Source organism: Pavona decussata, unplaced genomic scaffold (genome assembly GCF_977016875.1).
Source record: "Pavona decussata unplaced genomic scaffold, jaPavDecu1.1 SCAFFOLD_6, whole genome shotgun sequence".
In the NCBI taxonomy this organism is placed as follows: domain Eukaryota; kingdom Metazoa; phylum Cnidaria; class Anthozoa; order Scleractinia; family Agariciidae; genus Pavona; species Pavona decussata.
Window position 1 is genome coordinate 4,055,001 of NW_028145430.1, and position 18,029 is coordinate 4,073,029.

At 38.7% G+C, this 18,029-nt stretch overlaps 1 protein-coding gene across 1 annotated transcript in view; it reads left to right on the forward strand.

The window, feature by feature from the left end:
* Positions 1-18,029, forward strand: part of LOC146489266 (ATP-binding cassette sub-family C member 4-like) — a 33,591-nt gene that overhangs the window by 8,027 nt on the left and 7,535 nt on the right. Inside the window, exons 4-23 of the mRNA XM_085107713.1 lie at positions 1,513-1,633; positions 5,272-5,487; positions 6,003-6,092; positions 6,805-6,968; positions 7,246-7,371; positions 7,889-8,138; positions 8,776-8,889; positions 9,618-9,665; positions 10,051-10,092; positions 10,183-10,374; positions 10,952-11,046; positions 12,294-12,380; positions 13,131-13,227; positions 13,382-13,624; positions 14,178-14,309; positions 14,610-14,647; positions 14,889-15,142; positions 15,586-15,665; positions 16,989-17,139; positions 17,627-17,857. Coding sequence (XP_084963839.1) covers positions 1,513-1,633; positions 5,272-5,487; positions 6,003-6,092; positions 6,805-6,968; positions 7,246-7,371; positions 7,889-8,138; positions 8,776-8,889; positions 9,618-9,665; positions 10,051-10,092; positions 10,183-10,374; positions 10,952-11,046; positions 12,294-12,380; positions 13,131-13,227; positions 13,382-13,624; positions 14,178-14,309; positions 14,610-14,647; positions 14,889-15,142; positions 15,586-15,665; positions 16,989-17,139; positions 17,627-17,857 — 2,771 coding nt within the window. The remainder of the gene's footprint in view (positions 1-1,512; positions 1,634-5,271; positions 5,488-6,002; positions 6,093-6,804; positions 6,969-7,245; positions 7,372-7,888; positions 8,139-8,775; positions 8,890-9,617; positions 9,666-10,050; positions 10,093-10,182; positions 10,375-10,951; positions 11,047-12,293; positions 12,381-13,130; positions 13,228-13,381; positions 13,625-14,177; positions 14,310-14,609; positions 14,648-14,888; positions 15,143-15,585; positions 15,666-16,988; positions 17,140-17,626; positions 17,858-18,029) is intronic.

An 18,029-nucleotide genomic window follows, 5' to 3' on the forward strand; every position in this document is an offset into this window, starting at 1 on the left:
GCTTCTTGGGCATGATGTCAAAGTTTATTCCTAGATATTCTTCCCTGACTACCCCAGTGTGGAAGCTGACCCACAACAACAAGTTCAAATGGGGATAAGGCGTGCGTTTCTCAAGTTCCCGAAGAGATTTCGGACGCGAAAAACTATTAGACATGCACAAAATTCATTCCTATATAAAATTTAATTTTGGACAATTTTGAAAGGAAACTGACACATTTTTAGTTTTGCAAGATTGTACGAAAACCGACCAGCAATCTGTGGAAAAGTGCCAAGAAAATTACTTTTCGGGCCCGAAAGCTCTTCGGGAGCTTTGAGAAACGCACACACCGTGAGAAAACGAAGCATTTGAAAAGCTTCAATCAAGCATCAGAAGCAAAAGCACCATGGCCTACTTCACTCCATTCTCATCGCCAATGATATGTCTCAAAGAAACCACCGCAACGATACCGAGAACTGAGAGCTTTATTGCTGGAAAAGAACTGAACTTCACGAGCTGACATGATCCCGTTTGAATCGCACATGTGCTAATCAAAGGTCGAAAATAGAGTGGTCATTACAATCACGAGTAGGAAAGAAAAAGCATAAGAAAGCAGTAGGTTTACTATCTTGGTGAAAGCACAAACCTTTCAATTTGTACTTGTTCATCGAGTGAGGAATCGAACAAACAATAAGAAGACATTCTACGAATTTTTGTTATTCATGGTGGGCATGTAAGCATTTCAATAAATAGCTTGAATCAATCTCCAAACTTAAATGTTACGGACAATCACTCCTCAAAAAAATACAAAAGGTTAAGGGCTTTCAACAACTCAGACTCGGATTAAGTTTAAATGCGCTTCAGGATTTAGAACTCATTCGTGTGATTCCTTTCATCTGTTTATTTCAAGAAACGGAACTCGATTTTGTTTTCATTATCCACCTTTCCATTCGACATTTTCGGAACAATTTACTTCATTACTTGTACTGGTGTCTTTATTTGTCGCTGATTGATTTTTGAGCATTGCATGTTATTTATTTGTATTTTGAAGGTCATACTGTTATCTCAGTACCTGCAAAATAAACTCCTTTATGTCTGTATGGTCTGAAGAAGTTTCATTGTTCACTTTTTTTGAAGAAATTAATCTAAGTAATTATATGATAAACAAATTACTTCATGGTTGGTTCTCTTGTACGATTCTTGTTCACTTGTTGTTAAAAATCGCAAACGAACGAACGAGCGTAGCGAGTGACTGAGTTTGCGATTCTTTACAACTCGCGTGACTGGTGAATAAAAATTATACGCACTTACCAACCATGAAATAACCTCTATTGTTTTCTTTGACCCTTTTCTTTGCCTTTCTTCAAAACTCAGAGCTTAGAATTTACCATCTCTCTTGATCACCACATAGACTTGTGTAATATTAGTAGTTGAAATGAAGAATGCTGGAGCATTTCGAGTTATTCTCATGGCAGTAATTTATGTATTATTTTGACATGTGTGCGCTCTAAAATGTTCACTTTTCATGTTTTCAGAGAATGGGAGAAGGAGATACACAATGCAAAGGAGCATGGCAAACATCCCAGCTTTTTGTGGGCCATAATTAGAGCCTTTGGCTGTGGATATTCTCTGTTAGGACTGTTAGCTTTTCTTCATGTAAGTCTTAATGTTTAATGATAATAATTTTAATTATTTATTATTTTAAACCTGGCTCATTTCCCTTTGTTCTTCCAAGTAATTATATGAAATAAACCCTGCCGGTTAACAACTGTCAGAAAAGCTGTTAGTGGTAATGGGGAAAGCGTTAGCGGGACTGAAACAGTAGCCCATAAAATAGCAAAATGTTGGAAAATATTCCCCTTCGGTAACATGTTAATATATTTCCCTTGACATATTCCCCTCGACCTTGCCTCCTAAGTTATATCTAATTCATTGGCTGCGGTCAACGTCAACCAGCTGCTTATGAACAAGAAAGTTTTGCCTTAAGGAGAGAAGTACGCGTGGAAGAAGCTTTCTGTGATAGTGGTATACTTCGGAACTGGACTCCATCTATCTCCCCCCCCCCCCCCCCCACACACACACACACTATCCTTCACTTATCGTTGTCTCTGCTAGTTACCTCTATTGCATAATCGAGGTGAGCCATTGCTGTCCCCTTTTGTCACCAGGCTCTCTGTGTCAGGAGGGGAGCAAGTGTTTGACAGCTTGGCCTTCTTGTAGGTTTGGTCCGCGTTTCCGATTTTGCAATTTTTTTTTTTTTTTTTTTTTTTTTTTGCTTGGTCGACTTTGAGGTTTTGCTGGTTTTTGTTCTGTGGCCTTAGGCTGTTCGTTGCTTTCACCAGTTCCTCCATTGAATGTTGTTATTTTATGAGCACATCTGGTACTTACTGAAGTAATACATGTATATCAAACACGAGACACTGTTTCATCACATATCAAACACCGAGAAGAGAGTTGAAAATACGACGCGTAGCGGAGTATTTTTGACGAACTTCGAGGTTTTTGATATTGTGATGAAACACTGTGAGAGTGTTTGATATGACTTCTCAAACGAACTGATTTTGAAGGGTAAATTAAGGATGCAAAAGCGAGGAGTTTTTCATCAGACATCCAAACACGTCACGGTGCATGATTTCCTGTCTTTGGCTTTTGAATTATTAATGAGTTTGACAAGGAGCTTTACAGCTGTAGAGGAGTAACACTTCATCTACTCTTGTGAGGCATCCTGGTGGCTTTTTTGCCCTTCTGACCAGTGCAAACTTCTTCTCTGCTGTCCAGGAAAGAAGTGGATGGATGCGCGCGCAGTTTACAACTTATCCCTCTGGATCTTGTGTGGATTTACGCAGCCTTTTTATCAACCTTCAAAGAAGGATCCAAACAATATTGTAGATTGTGGGACAATGGTTGGGCGGCCCTCATTTTCTCTTTGTCGCAGCTTGAACAGTTGTGGCAAGACCTTTTCTTGCCAAAGGCATTCACTAAAATTTTGACGAGGTGGACTTTTCACCTTCGGTTCTGGTGAAGTTCCAGGAGAGGATTGCCATATCCATCGTATGTTCCATTTAGTTGTCATACAATGGCACTTGTTGACCAGATAAACTTCTTTTGGCTCAGTGATACTTTGCTTCGATTTCTTTTCAATGTTAGTTATTCCGTTTAGCTATTTTCTCCTTTTTGTCACGCACTCCAAGTCACACATTCTTTTCGTGACATTGTTCGTGAAGTTGCTTTCACCCTTTCTTCTCTAGTTCGTTTGCTTTGGCTTAATAAATTGCTTTTGACTGGATTTGTTTGTCCGTTGTTTGCATAGCAACACGAACATCTAAACCGTAAAATAGCTTCTACAAATTGCCAGTGAGTATTTGATTTCTCTGCCCTCACTGTTAATAATCATTTCTTTTGTTTTTTATGTAAAAATTGTAGTATGATTCTATGCATTCCTATTATTCTTGTCTTTTGTTCTGTGCTACTAGTTAGTTGTACGTTATACGCCAGTTAGCTGCACGTGGCAGTGACCAACTCGAAAGCCTAAAGCCTGGTTTACACGTACGACGCAAGCATAAGCACAAGCATAGGCATAAGCACAAGAAACCTACATGTAAACCGGTGCGACGCAAGCATAAGCGCCTTGTGCTTTCGCTTGTGTTTATGCTTACGTCGTTCCAGTTTACACGTACGACGCAACGATGCAAGGACAAGCACAAGAGAATGGAACGATTTCCATTCTCTTGTGCTTGTGCTTGTGCTTGCGTCTTTGCGTCGTACGTGTAAACCGGAACGACGCAAGCATAAGCACAAGCGCAAGGAAAGGCAACTGAAAAACAGTGACAAGTTGTCAGCGTACATTCTAGTTACTCATGCGTTGCCATTTTCCGCCATGTTGGAATCAAATCTCGCGCCAAAAGGCAGCCCGGCCGCTTATGCTTATGCTTATGCTTGCGTCGTACGTGTAACCAGGCTTAAGCGGTCCTAAGCTCCTTTGGTCACTGCGCACATTTTACCTTTGATATTTATGTAATTTAATGTTTTCTTTATGGTCTTTATGTTTCTTTTGTGATGTGTTGTAATTTCCTTTTGTAGTAAACTTTTGAAATAGTGCATAAATAAAAAATCTGAAATCTGGTCACATTTTGGCAAAATCGGCAGGATCCAAAAGTTTGAAGTCATTGTTTATGAGAAAAGGATGAAGACAATATCTAGTTGATAGAGTTGGTTGCGCTAACCCAGAAAATGGAGGAGCTTAGAAAGGAACGCTATTAATCGCCTAATGAATGAATAACCAGAAACAGTCAAAGACGATCACCGCCAGTCGGATACCACGAATAACCTACGTCGTAATACACTTTTTTTTATATGTAAGAACCTTTTTTTATAACAACGTTGAGGCTGAAATTAACTAAAATTTAAGAACATACTAATAACATTACCTAGGCTGAGAGTCAGTTAAGAACATTTTTATTACGCGCGCGATTGAGCAAAACTAGTTTTTTGATGCCTATGTAAGCCAGTAAGGCGTAGATCATTTTACAATGTTTCAAGTGGATGGGAAGGTTTTTGATATAGACCAAACCAAGAACAAGAGAGGACCGAGAATGCTTCCTTGAGGGATACCAACGGATAAGTCTCAGTAAAAAGTGGAATCACTTTAAATACGTTCTAACCCATACGGCTACGTTATCACAAGCACCGATGTACTTCAACTTTGCTAACAGGAGGTCATGAACGACATCAAAAGTCTTCTTCGAGAGGTCGGGAAACGCTCCCTGGTCAACATTCCGTTATCATGTTTATCTAGAACCCTGTCCGTATAAAGAGCGAGGGCAACATCAGTTGATAGTTTGGGGAGAAAGCCAAACTGTCTTGCATTACGCCGATACTAGCTGGGGTGATAAGGGTTATGCTACCGTTAAGGGTGAAGCTGGGTGAGCTACACTTAATACAAAAACAAGGCAGCCAGGACCATTCTTAGTTTACCAAGTTTTTCCTCATCTACAGATGCACATTGTTGCCCAACACTAGTCAAATGCCTGTTAGTTCACCACTTCGTCTTCATTTCAGATATGTAAATGATCTTATCGATTTTAATTTTGATACAAACAGAAAATAGACATTCTTTCTTACAAATGACAAATCCGATTTTAATCTACCTACCTACCTTTGCCTATCTGACAAATACAATTTTAATTAACCTAGAGTTGAACGTAATTATGGCGGCGGACTGTAAAAAGACGTGATCCATGATCCAATGTTCATCAGTTCATCAAATAAAGTTCTTAATAAACTCCTCTTCGCAGGAAATTCTTAGACTGGCTCAGCCGATTCTCCTTGGCCAACTTGTACGCTACTTTGTACAGGATTCACCAATCTCAACTAGGGATGCATGCCTTTACGCTTCTGGCCTTAGCATGTGTGCTTTTCTGTCCAGCATGAGCAACGCGCCATACTCCTTTATGCGGCAGGTTTATGGCATGAGAATAAGGGTTGCATGCACTGGTCTTGTCTATAAAAAGGTGAGTTAGGGGGGCTGAAAGGGGTACTTAGTTGTGAAGTAACCTGTATACATGGCTGCGAGCGTTATGTCATGCAAAACAGACGTCAAACCTGAAAGTAGCATTACTCTTTTTTTTTTTTAACTTTGTCTTGGGTACACTACTTGTCTCCTATTTCAACATGTAATGTTCAATGTTTTCTAAATCACTTAGAAACGTTAACATACAGCTAGCATCGAAAACTCTTCTTGTTGAACTGACATTGCAATGTTTCCTTGAACAAGGAGAGCTGGCAATTTTTTTATCTTCAGAAATCCAAAGAAGGGCTGTTGCAATTACGTCTGAAAGTGATTCCGCACCTCAAGAATTGAGGATTCTGGTATCTTACACAGGTGGTCTGTATGCATTAGTATGGGCAGTAATTGATTACAACGTGTGAGCGCTCCAAATACTTTGCTACTTTTTCCCGGCTGATTGGAGGGAGGGGCGGCAAATGTGAATTCTTGTTATCATTAATATATTTGTTTTATTTCCAGGTACTTAAACTCAGCACGGCTGCACTCCATGGCACAACGTCCGGCAACATTGTAAATCTAGTGTCCAGTGACGCTCAAAAGTTTGATTGGGTAAGTAGTTCAGGACACACACTTTGGAAGCGCGTACTATTTTCTTCACAAGATTGCTTTAAAATGCAACTGACACACGCTGTACCCATGTATGTACCCACACCTCATTGCTAAAGTCAAGCAGTAAATACTCTTCAATGCAGTTGTGCTGTACAGAAAAGCCTGTGTTATAATATTTTGAAAATTGGTAACAACATTTCCGGCCTCACAACCATTACAATACAATACAATATTTATTTCGCCATATACACAACATTTACAGATGGGAAGAAAAAATGAAGAAAAAAATTGAAGAAAGAAAATAAATGGCGAGGAAACCTGAAAGAAACCACGAGGCTTATAACAAGTCAGGCTTCCTCACTTAACTAATCTTATATTAGAATTACAATATGGACTTATGGTAAATTAACTTTGACCGCGCACACGTACACATACACATATTAAGTAAGTTAGTTAGTTAAGAATTACAGCCTTACAGAAGTTAATACCTAGAAAGAAGAAATTCTTTAAGCTTTCTTTTAAAAGAAGCGGAGGAGGGAGAACCATTGATGCATGCGTTACTGTAACCATATTTAGTTGTTATAATCCACAAAATACAAGAAAGTAATTGGACAAAGCATGACACGACGCCTGTACACGAGGCGTTTGCAAGTCGTTTTGGTGTTTTGGCTTGTCCAATTTAATTACTAAGAGAGTATACCTTGTTTCGTAGAGCACACCTTATCTACATTACCTGGTGGTCGGCCCAGTTATATCTGCCATTGTTTTACTATTGCTTTGGTTACAAATTGGTCCGCCAGCTCTTGCAGGGATGGGACTGATTGTGCTTCTAGCTCCACTGCAGCTTAAAATGGGAAACATGCTCTTTGGTTATAGGTGAGTCCATTATAGTGATACAGTCTTAAGGTCGTCACAGAAAAATTCTTCTGTCAGTATGTGAAGTATTACTTGATTACTGGTAGTGAGCAATTCCCAAAATATTTCTACGCTTAGTTTTCCTTAAGAAAGTAGTTTGTGGCGAGTGAAGAGTCACGAGTTGGATTACAGAAATATAATGTGGAATCAGCCAGTGAGGCAAAAATATAATCAAGAAAGTAGCAACTGTGTGAAGTACATCAATCTTACTCTACAATCTCACATCTCATTTATGCAGAACAAAAGCAATACGTTGGATGGATGAACGTGTGAAAGTCATGAATGAAGTAATTGCTGGCATGCGAGTTATCAAAATGTATACCTGGGAAGATTCATTTTCGAAGTGGATAAGGCAAATAAGGAGGTATGATTAAGTGCCATTAATGCAGGATTACAAACATCTTCCGGACAATGTTCTAGGATAGTCGTCGTAATATTGTCATTGGTGTGGACACTATTGTTTCCTTCCACTCCCTTTGTTGAAAATTATATCATACACTGCAAATTCCACGCAGTTTTTGATAAGAAAATGCAGAAGCAGCATTGGTTGTAACAGGAGATAACTGATAACGCTAAGCTGACCGAATACCATCGAACAAGGTAATGCGGGGCGTTTTGGAAGACATTCTTGTTTGGCACACAGCCTAGATAAACCCACCCTCTGCATCGGTTCATTCTTTGTAAGGTTAATGCGTAAGAGAAGTGATTATATTTTTGTTTTGTTGTTAATAATCGATTTTCATGGTTTAGAAGAACATGAAAACGCTACATTATAAATGTCTATCAAGGAGAAAGAACCGTGCGTAGTCAAGCGGTGACGTAAGCAGCTCCAAATTAAGCGTGAAATGAATTGTGATGAGTGTGTTTGTTTATGTCAACAGCGATGAACTTAAGTGGTTCCTGAAGTTGAACTTTATTCAAGGAGCTTTTATGTCGTTGTTCTTCAGTTCATCAGCAGTTATTAGCTTTGTTACCTTCATGACTTACGTACTCACTGGTCAAATTTTAACGGCGCAAACCGTGTTTACTTGCATCTCCCTCTTCAACATGGTTCGAATTGTCATGGCATTACACTTTCCTATCGCCCTGAGCCTTGCAAATGAATGCAGAGTGTCAGTAAGGAGAATGGAGGTTAGTTAATTAAAATGTGTTTCAACATTTACTCACGATACAGCAGTCTCTGTTGAACAGTGCAAGTTATCTGATAGATTTTAATCGATAAGGCGTATGTGTCTCTTGGTACTTTTTGCCAAAAGCTTGAAGTGGCATGTCACTCAAAAACCATCCATAATACGTTCGGAACGCGAAACAATCACATTCAGGAAGGGTATCCATGTTATTTTGATCTGAAATTTGTTGTTGAAAACATTACTGTTCTAGATGCATATCCAACAATGAGTGAGAGGACAGTCCATATGGGATCAGCATTTTTGAAAACTTAACCGTTTCACATAAAAGGTGCATGCTGCATGTTTGCCCTTTTATTATGTGGGCTTGCTGTAACAGTCATCCAGGCGATATGAAAAAGAAAATGCAATTAGCAACATGTTTATGTACGAACAGCTTATAACTTAATGGAAGTGTTGAGGTGAGATTCAGGGAGAGCTATCTAAATTAATTGATTCTACAAATTAACCACCAACTCATTATCTTTAAATTTTTCTTTTGTATTGTGCATTCATGCAGCAGCATTCTCATTCTTTCTTGATTGGCAGGAAGATACTGAAACATCGTATATATTAACAGTGGGTTAATTGTAACTTTACAGGACATTCTTCTGTTAGATGAGATGCACTCAGAAGGACTTATAACATCCAAACTGAGACCAAAACCTGAAGACTGCTACGTTGATGCCAAAAATATCACAGCTTTTTGGAATGAGGTATATGGTTCAAGACAACGCAAATTTAAATATTTTTAAATTCTGTTCTAATCTCTGGTACATTGTACTCAGCATTCCAATCCAGAAAGATTTAGTACTATTTTAATGGCCAGCATTTCAGTTCTGGCAAATCCGTATATTTTTAAGATTTGCGATTACAAGTTTGCGGTGTTTTTTTTTTAAGTTTACTGTAATCGACACAGAATCATATGTAAAACTGAGTTTTGTTCAAACAGATAAGAGGTTTAATTTCAAAAGGAAATGTGGTGCTACGTCGTTGGGGGAGTAGAAATGAACTTTTTTGTTTTATCAACAGAGTTGATCAGGTAATTTGGCTACCGTGAAGAGATTCGAGTGTTAGGCCTGATTTATATCTACTGTCTGGATTTTTCAGGTGTTTTCGCCTGCTATCCATTTCCATTATCTGTGTGTTATTAGTTACCAATGTGTATTTACGTTTTCAAAATTGGCAAAGTTAGTATACATGCATACACCTTTATTTATATATGCCAAGGTGATCCAATCAGAGTTAAACCGACTCTGTTATCAAAAGGAGCCCTGGTACTACAGATGGAGACCACTGTGAAGGAATCAATTGCCATCTATCTCCTTCCCAATCTTAAAAAAAGTATTGCAAAACTTGCCACATACCTGTATGCATTTTGCTCAAAGAAGGAGAAACTTATTTGATTGTATTTCATTTCATAACATTGTTTTGCATATTTCAGAACTTCACATCATCAACTCTGGAAAACATCAGCTTCAAAGTGTCAACTGTACGTTGTTCGTCTTCTGTCAGTTGTGTATTTTTATGAAATCAAAATATTCCGTGTTTCAGTGATCGCTTTGTTGTGGGGATACAGTAATTCATCATTGTCATAATTCCTAGCAATGCTAGGGTGGTAAACAAAGCTTGAATATTTCTTCTCCATTGCTAACCTTCCTAGAAACGATCACTTCGCCGTCTTCCATCTCTTACAGCCTAGTTCTTCAATCATTTCCCTCTCTGCCATTCTAGCCAGACAGGTATGTTCTGGCTATTCCAAAACTTTTCCCGCCAATGCAATTAGTAGACATTATTAACTCTCCTAATAACCAGTCAATGCTTTCTTACTCTGTGAACTAAACAAATTATTTTTATTACTTTTTTTGCGACATTAGGGTGAATTGTTGGGAGTGATTGGTACTGTTGGGTCTGGAAAGGTTTGTACTTTGCTAAGTCTTTATTTGATGACCGACAAGTCAGTTTTATTAAGAATTTTACTTGATATTATGCTTCGTCAATCACATTAGTCTTCCCTGTTGATGGCAATTCTTGGCGAGCTTCCTTTATCTGAAGGCACTATTACAGTGAAGGGAAAGATAGGTTACGCCTCACAGCAGGCGTGGATTTATAATGGATCACTTCGGCAAAATATCCTGTTTGGTCAAGAATATGATAAGGACAAACTTACTGCGGTCATCCAAGCCTGTGCATTAGATAAGGTACAAACACAGAATTGTATTGTTGTTACTTCCAGTTTTAGTCTATACAAAAGAACTTACTCTTGAAGATTATTCAAGTGCTGCATAGTGAGTGAGCTGCGTAGCACCCATGTGATGGATAGAAATTAAATTAAATTAAATGATATTTACAATGCTAAAACTAAAACTCTTTTTGAGGAAATAGTTAGAGAATACAGAGTCAGGCATATAACAGCGCCTTTCTAAGTGTGTATAATTAACAGTTTCCAACAAAAAGTGTTAAGGCTTTATCCAGTTTAGACAGGAGCCATAATCCCTGATTTTGGCTCCTGGTTTAGATTGGAATTATCGATGAAAAAAATGAAAAAAGAATGTTATGCATATGTAACAACTTAAACTTAAGCTTAAAAAAATCTTCAAAAGAAATCTATTTCTTGTTTTTGGACACAATGTTGCTAGAAGTCGTTGTCAAAACTGTGTCTAGTTGTTTTAACTACTTACCGTAGGTGGATTCAAAAATTACCAAAAATGTCAGTGCAAATGTTTTTTGGCGATTGTTGGTGATGTTGACGAGGTAGTTATCGTTTTCTTGTCAAAGGACATCGAGTTGCTGCCTGATGGTGATGTGACACTGGTGGGAGAGAGAGGAGTGTCTTTGAGTGGAGGACAAAGAGCGAGGGTCAACTTGGCGAGGTAGTAATTGAATATTGCAGATAATATGTATAAATTTGTAACTAAGCAATGGACTTAACAGTTTATGAGTAAAACGCTGCATGTGTTTCTCCCATTTGAAAATGTGACATCGTAATGTAGTGGATCCTTCAAAACATTTCACAGCGTCTTCTCGAACTGTATTGGTCTGGTATGGTTTGAGTATAGCAAGCCAGTAATTTCTGAATCAAGTGCTTTTTATAATTTGTTGCTCAAGTTCAAATTATTGTGTACTTTGAATGGCTTGTTGGGGCTACGGTGTTGGTGTATCCACCCACCTACATACATCATAATTTTTCTAAGCAATAAGGAAACTCCCCTCCTGCCTCAAACACTAAGCCTGGTAAATAAAAGAGAATGATGTATTATTCAGTGATTGACACAGGCATACTCGGAAAAAAATGTTGTTGAAAACCATTTCTCAAAGAAAGGTCTTGAGTCGTTGTAGATTTCCTTAAATAATTGAATTTTTACTGTATTTATACTCGTTTCAGTTGCCCTTGTACTCTTGGTAATATGTCACACATACGCGAAAAGTTAGCGAAATTTAAAATTTCAGCATTTTTAAGGTCGCAAAATAGGCTGTGAACAATTAAATTCAAGTCTTAGAACTAGGGCAGCAAAAAATGAACGGAAATTCCTGGCAGAAATTACAACGCAATACCTGCTATACCAATATCGTACAGGATATTCTCAAGCATATCTTTGAGATAGAAGGAAAGAATGCCATTTTTTTGTTTTACGTCTGCAAGGGATACCGTTTCGGTGAAAGTTTGTATGTGAAAGGGTCAGTGGTTGGTACCATTGCTGTCCAAGGTTAAAGCTAAAGGTAGGGTCAAACGAACCTCGAAATATACCTTTGTGGTAAGGCACTGACATTATCAAATTCAGCATGGGCGTCCTATAGATGTCAAATTGAACACAAGTTATCTATAATTAGTATTTATGGAAGTATTCTAAACTGAAACGGCATTTTTGATTTCACCAGTGACATATCCCCAGTTGCTTCCTAGGTTGCCTTAACGAAGTAAAAACACATTACGGCGCTACATATTTTTCCTACACACGTTACAAAAATGCCCTGACATTATAAACGTTCCCCGTTGAAATTTAAAATGTTATCTTCGTTTCTTGCTGCTCAAATAAAGCGCAGAGGGTTTGTGTTTTCTTCGTGCACTTTTCGGAACAGTTTTCGGGTTCGTCTTTGTTAACCTTATTTTTTGTTTCAGGGCGGTGTATTCGGATGCTGACATTTATTTGATGGATGATCCTTTGAGTGCTGTAGATGCGAACGTGGGACGACACTTGTTTGAAAAGTAAGCACGTCTAGGTATTAGTTGCAGTGCATCAGATCTAACACAGAATTAGCACATGCCCGAGCCCGTGCTCGCGAAAAATGAACTACCGTTTTCTTACCCACTTTTCTCTTGATCATCACCCTAGATTCATCACTTATGCCACTAACCTGGGTACTAACGGTAAAATAACCTACAAGGAGTTGTGGTTGAGACACTTTTTCCAAAATGATCATTTTGTGTAAGAACAGTTGTTTTCCTACTTCTCCTTTTCAATATCGATACCCTCTAGTCTGAAATTAGATCTGAAATTCTTTCAACATTGAATTGATTAGTAGGGGGAGGGATGGAGGAGGGACAGCACGGCCTGAATATCCTTAGAATATTTGTAACAGCGAATTTCTCGACCCTTTTTGCAATTACTTGTATCCCGCCACTTGTCAAATCCCGTATCTCAATGGTTAGAGCATCTGATCGAATTACTGAAGGTTATTAGGTTTGACTTCCATCAGGAGCTCAGTTTAACTCATTTTCAGAAATTCATTGTAACCTCTCTTATGGAGATTGTAGAGGTGTCAGTGTTATGGATGATATGAGCCATTAGGATATAATGTGGTCGTGTAAAGAGCTCTATTGGCAATACCGTCAAAATCAAAATCATTCGTACTAATAAATTCCATAAACAAAACCCATTCATACTCGTTTGTTAGCTGTTGAATCTTACCCATCACTAAACAATGAGAGATACCTAGTGTCCTATCATCTTTGCAGGTGTATTTGTGGATATCTTTCAAGCAAACCACGCATCTTAGTAACACACCAGCTCCAGCATATTGGTAAAGCAGATCAGATTCTGATCCTTGATCAGGTATGCTGTGCATGTCTGATTTGCTTTTCTCTCGCGATTTAGTTCTTTATAGAAAACATTCTCCACGCGAATACTCGTATTCACACTTCTCCGATTCTCCGATTCTTCTCCTTTTTTAGTTGTTTCATTTACAATATTTTTGGCTGTTTTTTAGGGTAAAGTAAGAAGTAAAGGAAACTATAAGGAGCTTTCTGTGTGTAAAGACAGCACAGACATCATGGCTTGTTTAATAGACCCCGAAACAGAAGCAGGCCGCCAACTTGAGGCAAAGGACGCTGAAAGACTTCTGGTCGCTCGGCAGTTGAGTAGACAAGACAGTTATAACTGCCATCGCCTTAGTAGAGTGGCTGATAGTACCAACTCTATCATGTCTGCAACAACGACAATGTCTGTTTATGTAAGTTTAAATCCTTGCATGTCTGATTTACGTGCTTGTTTGTTTTGTTTGGTAGTGTTTTTTTTTTTTTTTTTTGCAATCCAAAAAAGCACCAAGGTTTACTAATCTGCACAACATTACGCGACGTAAAACATAAAATTTCTTTAAAAAGAATTGATGTAGAAGGCCTCTCATCGAAGCTACAACTGGTCTCAGAGAAACTTGAGGCAGAGTATCTGTCGGTTTCATATACTATTAAGTGAAGTCTGTACCATTTCATTATAAAGACGAATTTGTTTGCGGGAGCGGGTTGCAGGTTGTCGGCCCTTGGTTACGGTGACGCTTTGTCTTAAAAATAGTTTTTTTTTCCCGAAATCTAAATGTTGGACAAAAACCTTACTTTGAGAGGTTTTGGCAGAGATTGGAGGGACGGCTTTTCTGTGGCTATCACTGCGGAAACTATTTATTTTTATTTTTGTTTACAAGAAAAATCTTTTAAAATAGTACCGACTTGGTTTTCTGACGTATTTTGGTTTCATAAATTTTAAGGATGTTTATGTTGTTTATTCTGTAGGAGGACAATCTCCTTCCAGGAGAGCAAAAACAGGAGGGAGCTGTTAGCATGGAAACTTATATGGCATATTTTCGATCCTTTCGAAATCTGGGAACAGCTTTTGGCATCATCTTCTTATTTGCTCTTTGCCAGGTAACTAAAGCAGTGCGGGATCAACTGCATTGTTTTTTTATTTACTACACAAGAAGGCTACTGATAAATAATCCAAGTTACTTGTTCTTTCTAATTGTTTAGTCATGAATAGGTCATTGTTGATGTTTTCTAACCTTGGACGTATGGGTTCCTTGGGTAAGCATAGTCACTCCAAAACACTACCAATGCACAGGGTATCATGTGCCTTTTTCTTTTGTACCCTTTGGACATTAAGTGGATTTTGCTTTTCAGTTTGCAAAAAATATATTGTTCCAGACCTTTTTTCCATTTTGTTATTAGGTAGTAGCAATGATGGCTGATTGGTGGTTATCCTATTGGTAAGGATATGGTATGATTTGTAATTATAATGCAACCTTAAAAATTAAATAATCCGCAGGAAACGCAAAATTACAAGATCCCCGCCTTCCCTGTGAAATGAGAATCTGATGAAAACTTGATTCTTACGGCGGCTTGTGTTGCTTTTTTACGCTCGTGAACCGTGAGCCATTTCTCTGGTTCTCTGCTTATGCAAAAGGTTAATTGGAAGCAAAAACGGTTCTTGTTATTTTGTTTTTTTAGGTCAAATGTGGAAGAATCGTACCATTTGGCGTCAAATGTAGTTTCGAATTCCACAGCAGTCCAACCGACAAGAGCAGACCGAGGCGGATTCTTAGGCACCTATGGCGGCATGGTTGTGGGTCTGTTTTTCCTGTGCCTACTTTCTGTTGAGTTGTTCTTTGTCATGACCGTAGTTGCTTCCAGGACTCTGCATGACAACATGCTCAGTACCCTCATCAGGGCTCCTATGTACTTTTTTGACAACAATTCAATAGGTGAGGGTAGCAACATCTCTGATAAACACAAATAAGCTGTTGAATATATTTTTGGAACGCAACATTCTATTCTAAAACAATGTAATCCGTATTTCAATTCAAGACAGCCTCCTCCCCCCTCATAACGACACACCACTTGTGAAGGATTGCGAATTTCTGCGACATAACTTTTATCAAAACCCACGGAATTTAATTTGAAACTTCAAAATCACCTTATGTGTAACAGGTCCCCAACGGGAATCGAACCCATGGTCTTTCAGATAACGATTGAGCTTTGTGAGATACCCGTGTGGTGAGCGAGCTCAATTATTTGGGGTGATGTGCCATAGAACTGGGAATTTCCTTTTTCTGAGACAAAATCACCTTAGAGCAGTTGATATAATGGGAGAAGAAGACACGTTGGAATTGTAACCAGAAATTGAATGTGATTGCATTTGTTGTAGGTCGAATTCTTAACAGATTTTCAAAGGATATTGGCATGATAGACGACATGATGCCCATGATACTGTGTGATGTTTTACAGGTAAAAGTTATTGAGTCTACCTTGTGTGGTTTGACCCAGGGATGGATAGAGAAGAAGAAATGTAAAATGTTTAGTAAATTTTGCAGCTAATATCTTTGTCAAGCAGTAATTCTTGGGTAAAGCAAGTGAAGTGGTTGATGGATGACAAACAATGGACCCATGAGCTAGAGCAGCTTTAAGTTGCAGTTTGCGTTTTTTTTCAGCTTTTGGTTGACCGTGCATCATCTGTGCCGCACTAGAACCAGATTCGTATGTCAGCAGGGAAGCTGTGATCAAAGTAACAAGAGATTTTTTCAGTGGAAAGTTTACTAAACATAGAAGCTGGAGTTTCAACAGTTGCTAAGTTCAGTATAAGTGGAAATGTTACTTCGCAAGCGAACATTTAATACCACAGTTTGTATTGTGTTCTCTTTGCGTGAAGTTGCGGATGCGACAATTTAAAACGTCGACTTTTTTAGTTATCTTAATAAATCAGCGTAATAATTACTTAATTATCCTCTCCCTGTAAGGGGCTTTCCAGTGATAATGTAACAAACGGGCAGTAACAAATATTTCAAACAGAAAAGGGCTGATCCGCCTCCTACAAGATGGGCAGGTAGCGGGCCAGCAAGCGCGGCCGAGGAGTTGAACGCGGGGCTAACGAGAAACAACTCTAACTAGCGGCTCTAGCGGGACTTCAGCCGGGGACGTCCGGATTACGATTCCGACGCCCTGACCACTAACCCATGCAGCAACGCGTGTTGATTGGGAAAATCTGGCTGAGATTCGACTGTTATGTTGTTTGAGTAATTTTAAAGGCTCTCTTCGAGACTGAACTTTGTTTTTCATGGTAGTTATTTATTTTTAATTATCATTTTTTACAAGACTTGTGGCGTAGTTTCAAAATCATCAGCTATGGCACACGGCAAGTGGCAAAACGATCAGATAATACCGGAGGTCCGTTTCTCAAAACTCCCGAGGTGTTTCCGAAAGTATTTTTCAAATCCGTTTTCTACCGTCGGTGGAAGTTTTTCGTACAAACTACTCCAAGTTTGTTTCTTAACCTTGGTTACAACTTGGTGTTGTAACCAACCTTGTGAACTTTTCAGCGTCTGAACATCGAATTTCTGGTAATTAACATTGTACACGTAAAATAGTTTGTCGGGTCCGAAATATTTTCGAGAATTTTTTTAAAAGAAATGCGTGGCTATAATTACTCCTCTGTTATTGTTAGTTTTCTCTAATTAGTTCGCCGTCACCCCCCCCCCCCCCCCCCATCTCCCTTAGCTTGCTTCATACACGTAACTGTTGTAACTGACAGTGATTTGTGTTATTGTCTTGCAGACCGGTTTTGTGTGCCTGGGTATCTTAGGATTAGTGGCAGTCAATAATCCAGTCACATTCGTGATGGTGATACCTGTTATAATCATATTTGTTCTTTTGAGGAATTATTTCATGAAGTCATCTCGAGAAGTGAAGCGAATTGAAGGAATAAGTAAGAAGAATCCTCTCATACGGTGCTAAAAGCCTTCTATTTTCGTTTCTTTCTTGCTGTTCTATTTATAAGTTGTAAACTCTATTTCATACTAGTCAATCAATTGGAATAAATGTCCCTGGGAAATCTCCCTATTTTTTGAGTAGCAACGTGAAGTAAAGGCATCCTTGTGGCATTTGCCAACTGACAGGTGATACATGTTTAATCGTTACCAGGAACTCTCCACTGTAATTTCGTTTTTCGGTTTTGTTGTAAAGAAACCAGTTAACGGTTAACGTGTCGTTTGTAAGGCGGAAATGTCTTTCTTTTCATCATTGAGAAATTAGCAAAAAGGTTAGTCCAGTTTCGTTCGTGAAATCGCTGCTCTCTTACCACTTCAATTGAATATCAACCTAGACACAAAAACTATTTTCCTTATTAAGGTTACTTGTAATAGCATACTCATCTTAAAGAAATCCAGTTTACCCGTTCTGTTTCTTGTTTTCAGGCCGTAGTCCATTGTTTGGCCATTTCTCCACTACTCTACTTGGTTTGGACACCATACGTGCCTATGGAGTAGAGGAGAGTTTCACTGACCAAGTGAACAGTTATCAGGATGCTCACTCGCGGGCGTGGTATACCTACATGGCTGCACAGACCTGGCTTAACGTCAGGCTTGAGATGCTCACTGTCTTGTTCCTGGCTTTTGTGGCATTTGTGTCTACGGCTTTAAAAGGAAGTAAGGATATAAAAGATTCATGGTGCTATTTCATTAAAGAATAATTATACTTAAACGCTTCAATAATTGAACCATTTTTGTAGATAAACAGAAGGTTTGCGTTGGCTGCATTGACAGAAAATCCAACAAATTCAGGTCTGCCGCACATTGGCCGACTTTTTCTCGGACGGCA